Source organism: Cryptotermes secundus, unplaced genomic scaffold (genome assembly GCF_002891405.2).
Source record: "Cryptotermes secundus unplaced genomic scaffold, Csec_1.0 scaffold472, whole genome shotgun sequence".
NCBI lineage: Eukaryota > Metazoa > Arthropoda > Insecta > Blattodea > Kalotermitidae > Cryptotermes > Cryptotermes secundus.
The window spans coordinates 257,588-265,578 of record NW_019721011.1 but is presented as its reverse complement, the minus strand read 5'-3'; the positions used below and the strand labels follow the sequence as shown (position 1 = coordinate 265,578).

General features: G+C 38.1%; 1 protein-coding gene across 1 annotated transcript in view; it reads left to right on the top strand.

Annotated features, from left to right (window-relative positions):
* The window catches only part of LOC111875224 (neuroblastoma-amplified sequence), a gene marked incomplete at its 5' end in the record, with an annotated part of 93,589 nt that overhangs the window by 38,919 nt on the left and 46,679 nt on the right, over nucleotides 1–7,991 (top strand). Inside the window, 4 exon segments of the mRNA XM_023871284.2 lie at nucleotides 1,381–1,483; nucleotides 2,330–2,526; nucleotides 3,708–3,820; nucleotides 6,220–6,395. Of these exon segments, the coding sequence (XP_023727052.2) occupies nucleotides 1,381–1,483; nucleotides 2,330–2,526; nucleotides 3,708–3,820; nucleotides 6,220–6,395 (589 nt within the window).

Below are 7,991 nucleotides of genomic sequence, written 5' to 3'. Positions count from 1 at the left end.
TCTAACAATCTACAGCAAAACCATCAATTATTATGGGCGTTATAACATACGTGTGCAGCTGGACGAAACATACACGTCGAACCCCCCAGACGATTTAAATCCCTGACGAAACATACACGACGAACCACGGCAACGGGTTAACCGACGTTTCGGAGGAATGTCGGTTAACACCACATATACACGGTGCCAAATCCCAGAAGACTGCTTTCTTCATAATTTATCTTATCTGCCCCAATTCTAACACCGCGCATAGTAGTGGAACTACTAGCTACCATATGCCATTTGTGCGTAAGAGGCAAAACTGATGAGATAATGCATGTTGGACCATGTGAATACTTGATTAAACAATTTGTTTCAAACGGTCATCGTGATTCAGTTTGTTTTGTTTCTGCAGTTAGTACAATGATATATGTGTATGTCAAAAATATGACTGAACAGGAATCTGCTTAGATGCTGTAGCAAGATAAAAGTAAAGTAAAGGTATCCCTGTAACAGGCCATGGAGGCCACATGTGGGAACCTCAACATCTCACAACCCTATAGGCTTCCATCGCCTTTTAGAGGAATGCCTTTACTTTAGCAAGGTTCTTGGTGGCATCTAACCTTATGTAAAAAAGAATAGTAGCCTGTGATGAGACTTGAGTCTTCCAGTATGACCTAGATACAAAATGACAGTCTTCATTGTAAATTCCCACAGTCCTGAGACCAGAGTAAGTCTGAATGTTACGCTCAAACATTAAAATGCTGGCCATCTGTTTTATGCAAAAATAATTCATTTTTGTTTGCAGTTCTCCCAGTCGCTGGTAAAATTTGGTGTCAAATTGCTATTCGAGATGATTTTTTGCCACTTTTGAAAAGTTTCCACACACTATGCTCTCCTCTGGAAACTAGCACATGTGCTGATTAACGACAACTGAAAAATTCTACTAACAATTCCAGAAGTGCATATTGAGACATTCACAAATAGCTTTGAACCTATCTGCTGTAGTGTTTCTGTATTCAGTTATCATGGAACTTCTTGCAGCTATTACTATGATGATTTTCATACTCATGCTTGAATGGGAAGTGGGGATGATGATGATAACGATGATAACAAAGACAGTGACAGTAGTAATTTGCCTGTTCTGAGAAAAGTAACATAATTTAATAATGCTGGAAAACACAGCATTGTGCTTGAATTCAAATTAAAAAGTAAGTGCAGTAATAACTGTTTTGAATGGCAGAATTTTAAAGTAGCTTTCAAACTTTCCTTGTACAGCTCTACTCGAATCTCAGCTACATTTTTTGTTGTTGTGCATTAAAGAGTATGTGTGAATCTGTGAAGTGATTGTAGTTATGTTGTAAATAACCATGAATGCCAATATATATTTTATTTTTTCAGGTTTCCATCACCTAGTGAAACAGACTGTAAACAACTTCTTGCTGATATGTTAGATCTACAGGCAAATTATTTCACAATCATTAATATTGAAAGTTGCTTTCAGGTTAGTTAAAATGATTTTGTGATTGAAATCAAAACATTGAATTCTATGTTGGTGCTGGATTTGAAGTCCTTACATTCAGGACTACAGATTAGAAAGTTCATTGACATTTCAGAGGAGCATATGCCTCCCTCTACTGGGTTGAAGGTATGCTTAATCAAGATGCTGTTTCATTAATGCTCATTGGTTGTAGTATATTTTCAACCCTGACGATGGAGGCAGTATGTTTCTCCAAAACACTGATGAACTTCTGATGGACTGCGTACCATCACGGCATAGGAGGCAGTCCTCTTATATGTTAGTGGTTCTCAAGCAGAAATTTGCAGTGGCCATATTCACTCAATTTTGACGTGGGTGGTGCAGTATATATTTAACAAGATTTAATGACTGAATGTAAAAAGAAAAGACTTTATTCAGGATCTGTCGTTGGTTGATACTATGATACAAGCCGGAAGGTCGCAGGTTTGATTCCCAATGAGGTCATTGCATTTTTCAATTGACCTAATTCTTCCAGCCACACCATGGCCCTGGGGTCAGCTCAGCCTCTAACAGAAATTAGTACCAGGAATCTTTATGGTGGTAAAGGGTGGCGGTCCATAAGGCTCACAACCTCAGCACCATCTGTGAGCTGATTGTCTACAAAATGTGGGAGCCTCAACCTCTCACAACCCTGTGGGCCTCTACAGCCTATTACAGGGGTTCAACTCAAAGATTGGAAATTAATTTGATAACACCTTAAATGTGATTATTTTTCAGTCAGTTGTGTTTTTCTTGAAAAATGGCTGCTAGTGATTCATCAGAATCATTGATGTAGAATGATGTTTAATTCCACTTTTTGTGTTTTCATAGATTTATGTAGCAAATGTATTGGCTTCTGGTAGCAAGAGGAACATAGAAGAAGTTGGAAACATTTTGCAGCGCCAGAACACAGGATGGACAGATACGAAGGTGTCCTATCATCACAGTGTGCAGCTTGTATTGCAAGCCGCTATGGAATATTTTGACTTATCTGGTAGTGCATCTGATCCTGCTCTGGACCTTGCTAAGTAAGCTGTTTCATGTTGATATTTTGGACTGGAAAAAGTTCTGTATCATTATTTTCCTTTTAAATATTTCTCATCTTTAGTCTTGATACCATACTTTCTTTTCTTGAAGTACTGTTAATGAACACACTTTGAGAGTTTCAGTCTGCATATGTATTTTGTCTTCAAACCCATTCATTTGATTTCACTAAAATTTGACGCTGGGGTTCTATGCTGTAAGTGAACTAAACTTTTGCACAGTTGTGTTGAACCTCACCCTTTACCATGTGCCACTTCTCATGGCCAAAAATGTGTGTCACTGAGTCAAGTGTATAAATATTGTCACATGATACAGTTTGACTTTAGATGGGTTTTTGATTGATGGTTTGATTTGTTACACATTCTGACACAGTGCATGACTACACCATATGTTCACTATTACACACACAGTAGCGCCCACAATCACGTCTTCACTGCCGTTGCTTGGTAGTGCTTCCAACAGCAGATGTTCCCATTTCTCAGAGTTCCTGAACTGTCCTTAGCCTCAGCTACCACCTTCTAACAGCAACAGCTCACAATGACTGGACACCAGTAGTTCTCAAACTAACTGCAACTCTTAACTGGTCCTGCTTATAACATCTTGGCATGACCACATAGAAAATGTTTCTTCCATTATTGCTGTATTCTCTTGTTGCTGTGGAAACATGCTTGTTTGTGGAGCTGTTACTTAGCGATATCTGTTGAATAGTTGCTACTTTCATGGTTGTTGCCTAGCAGTGGGCCTGCATGCAACACTATGCCTTCTTTAAATTGTATTACTGCCAAGTGTGCCGAACATTTAAATTTTAAAATAAAATGAAATCCTCTTTGTTTGAGAAGTATTCATTTGCCATTTTTAATGTCATGATGTGCCATGTATTGCACAGCACATATTCCACATGTTGAACACCTCTCCTGTAACATCTCAAATCTTAATTGAATTACTGTCAGAATTATTAATTAAACAATAAAATAAGAAAGTAATTGAATTAGAATTACAAATTCAAGCAGTGCCATATACCTGTATTACAAAACTTGTAGTTCTGACTGAATGACAAACTAGTGCTTGCTTGTTGGCTTGTTTGACAGCCTCCATTGTATGCCCCCCCCCTTTTTCTTTTTTTCTTTACTTTTTTGTTTTATGTTTTTATGTTTTTTAAATGTAGAACATGCCTGAACCTCATCACTGATGAAAATGAGAAAATTAAGGAACAGTTGGATCTGATTGCTGCACTGCAACTTCTGAGTGACTTTGGAATCAACATTCTTCCTCTCCAGGGTAAGTTTTACATGTGTGAAGTTCAGTTTAGAGAACATATGATTTTATCCCATATGTGCTTTGTATATTTTGACAGTAGTTATAAAATATATGGGTGTAAAGTCATAATTGACATCAGCTATCAACAAGTGGTCGGAGGGTTCATTTTCATTGCTAATGACAAATTAAGGTGTTCATAGCAGAAGTACCTGGAGTTTCTAAATGAGATATCTCTTCTAGGTTTGAAAGAGTTAAATTCATATTGAACCATACTGGATATAATTGATGATTCACTTTTATTGGTAGCTTGTTTGATTTAATGTATTTAATGAATTTTCAAAATTATTTTACGCATAACTAAAACTCTTTTCACCAAAATGCAAGGCAAAATCATGACATAATGATAGAAAACAGATGTTTTGAAAATGTGGCACAGTTCAGATATTTGGGAACAACAATAACAAATCAAAACATGATTCAGGAGGAAATTAAGGGGAAATTGAACTCGGGTAATGCTTGCTACCATTCAGTCCAGAACCTTTTGTCTACTTGTCTGCTGTCCAAAAACATAAAAATTAGAATATACAAAACTATACTTTTGCCTGTGGTTCTGTATGGGTGTGAAACTTGGTCTCTGACATTAAGCTAGGAACATAGATTGAGGGTGTTTGAAGACAGGGTGTTGAGGAGAATATTTGGAACAAAGAGAGATGAAGTGACAGGAGGTTGGAGAAAACTACATAATGAGGAGCTTCGTAATTTGTACTCTTCTCCAAGTATAATTAGAGTGATCAATTCAAGTAGGATGAGATGGGCATGGCATGTAGCATGAATGGGGGAAAATAGGAATGCATATAGGATATTGGTGGGAAAGCCAGAGAACACTGGGAAGACCTAGGCGTAGGTGGGTGGCCAATATTAAAATGGATCTTAGAGAGGTAGGATGGGATGGTATGGATTGAATAGATCTGGCTCAGGATAGGTACCAGTGAATGGCTCTTGTGAACATGGTAATGAACCTTCAAGGTTCAATAAAATGGTAGGAATTTCTCGAGTAGCTGCACAATTGGAGGCTTCTCAAGAAGGGCTCAGCCCCTTGAGTGAAGTAAAACTTTTTTGATGAAATCTTCTCCTTTCCTCTCTTTTTACTTTCTCCTCTTTCTTCTCCACACATTTCCTTTAGTATCCTCTTGCGAGGTTTAAATGTGGGATAAAAGTTTCATCCTTATATATCTTCATATAATTCCAAGTTCATCACCCTGGCAAGAAGCCAGTAGAAGAGGAGTGGCTGTTGCACAGTATTGCCAGTTCTCAGATACATGACTTGATGTCATTAAACATGCATAAATAAAGAGCTGATTGCCCAAAAGAGATGAATGAATGTGGGATTCTGCATGCTCAGACCAAGTCATCTAGGAGGGTTGTAGAAACTTCCAGTCCTGTATTGAGGTGCTCTTAGCATTTTTGATATTAAATGATTTCAAAAACTCCTATACACTGGGTTTTTCCTCTTCATCTTCTTCCAAAATAAATGCATTTCATCAGTCTTATCACGGTTGCCCTCACAATCACTGGTTATCCACCATGTTTCCTGTTACTGATGACATAATCATGTTAAAGTGAGAACTAAAATGATGTACATTGAGAAGGGGTATCATTTGTAGTCTTATTTTCCGTCTATAGTGCAACAATTTAAATTTTAAATGACACTAAGTCACATTTGATTCACTAAAATGTTTGTTAAATGTTTAAAATGTCATTAAAATACATTGTCACGTGTAGTGGTTTGCATGACAAAATGACATAAACCATAAAGCCAGTACACCACAATATGTACATTCATTAATGTTGTATTTTAGCATCCTCTTACACTGATTCACGTCCATGATGTGTATGTATTGACTGTCTTCTAGTGCACACAATCTCACTTGTCACTTCACTACATGTTTCGGCATCACTGTGCCATCCTCAGGTGTGTTATTTACGTTAAACTATTGCACTGCTCACCATCATGTGTCATTTATAAATGATTTAAAATGTATATTCGTCATGTACTATAATAAAATTGATATATTAAAATTTTTGTTAAGCTTTAATATCTTATACGTCGTATTTCAAACTCGCTTATTATATCAATCTTCCGCTTTGGGAGTCGTTCTTCCTATATTTTGTGTATACTGTGTCTTTTGATGTGTCCTCTTGTGGCTGCATGCTCTCATTTTGTAGCTTCCTTTTCTTTGTGTGTCCACTTAGTGTTTTGTCTTTCCAGTTGTTATTTGATTTTTTTTATGCTCTCAAAGAAAGTTTATAGATCTCTATATTACTTTGTCCTTAATTCACACTTTCTTAAATGATATTTTCAAGCGTTGGATAGTTAGTTATAACTGTATTTGCCTGTTTCGTCATGTTCTGTGTTGCAGTGAGGTTGTGTAGTGAGCGACTGAGACTAGTGGAGAAGTGTATCCACAGTAAGCCCATGAGTTATCGCAGCATGCAGAGACTTCTGCAGCTTGCAGATAAACTTCATGTCTGTGGGAATGATGAACGGCAACGAGAGGGCCAGGTTCTAGTCCTTATAGCTGAAGCTGCATTGAAGGTACTACAGAATATTTGCCCTTTAGGCATAAGTTTTGAAGAACATAATTCACTTCATCTTATCTTCATGATTTAATACCTATACTAACTTCAGATCCCATTCTCAGCATCTCACGGCCTTCCTCTTAGTCTTTGCTTTGTAGATTTATATTTCTCAGATACCTGTCTATTAACTTAGTGACCGACCAACCGACCGACCGACCGACTGACCGACCTACCTGGGAATTGTGGACTCAGCGCGAGGCGATAACGCCTGCAGTGCGGGTAAACCATTCCCCACAGGGACGTAACAGCATAGGAGCTGCTGGTGCTGCTGCTGCTGCTGCTAGGGGCAACAGGCCAGTAAACACTTCCCTCCGGTGACGCATCAGCAGAGGAGCTGTGCTAGACAACGAGATGGTAAATACTTGCCCGCTGTGATATAACAGCGGACGCTGTTGCTGCTATGGCAACGGTACAGTATAAGTAGCTAGCTGAGGACTGAGCACCATAGTGAGTGTGTTGTGTTGTGTTGTGTTGTGTTGAGAGAAGCCAGTGGAAGCTGAGCGGAGGCAGTGTGTGCCGACAGAAGGCTGTGTGTATTGAGAGAAGCCAGTGAAAGCCGCGTAGAGAGCAAAGCAGATCTGATGTGTAGTGAGAGTTGTTAAGATGAAAGGATCATCTGTGAAATGACTTGTTGAACATTTTGTGTTACAGTTATGTTGAATTGTAGTTACGGCATTGAGTAATAAAGTGACGTCACAAGAATACACCCCTCAAGGTCTTGTTTCACGACTGACTGACCGACATTATGGAACAACCCTTCATGGGAAGTCAGTAGTCACTCTTCTACCCAGATTATTCCCCACATTATATAGAACTCCTGAAAGTTTATTACCATATTGATAAGAGGGTACCACTGAGCCCTGTCCTGAGCCAAATGAATCTAGACCAAGCACTGCTTGCTGCCTGTTAGCTGGCTTGGCTTACTCTTTGACCTCAAACATTGAGGCAATATGTTCCTCCAAAATGCCAGTTGACTTTCACCAGACTCACAGTGTTGTATCCCACAAAATAGGGCTCATTGGCCTGAATTTGTATTCTTCTCTTAATGTGAAAGACAATCCCCCTCCCCACAGGTTGCATCCTGTTGTGTGTCACAGACAAATATATTTGCTATTTTAACTATACTCCAATCTGAGGCGAAGTTTTTATGTTAATATTCAGTACGATTGCACCGATAAGAATCTGTAACGGTATTTTCAATAACTGTACATATTTCTGCCTGATGATGGTCCTGTATGACCAAACCATGTTGCAGTAATAAAGATCTAATGTAATAACTGAAATATTGTGTTGATGGTAGCAGAGTTCTTCCATATTATATATAGTGAAAGACAAAGTTTCACAACTGTACAAAACAATGAGAAAAAATTACAGTTTTTTACATTTTAATATTTACTTTTCAGATAACACGGAGGAAAGTAAGATATTTAGAAATGAATGGTGGTAAAGCACTCCCTTAACTTAATCCGCTATTACTCTCTTCATGAATGCAATTTTTATTTCTTACTATCATTCCCAAATATTAAAATTTTGCCATACTTTGAAGGGATTT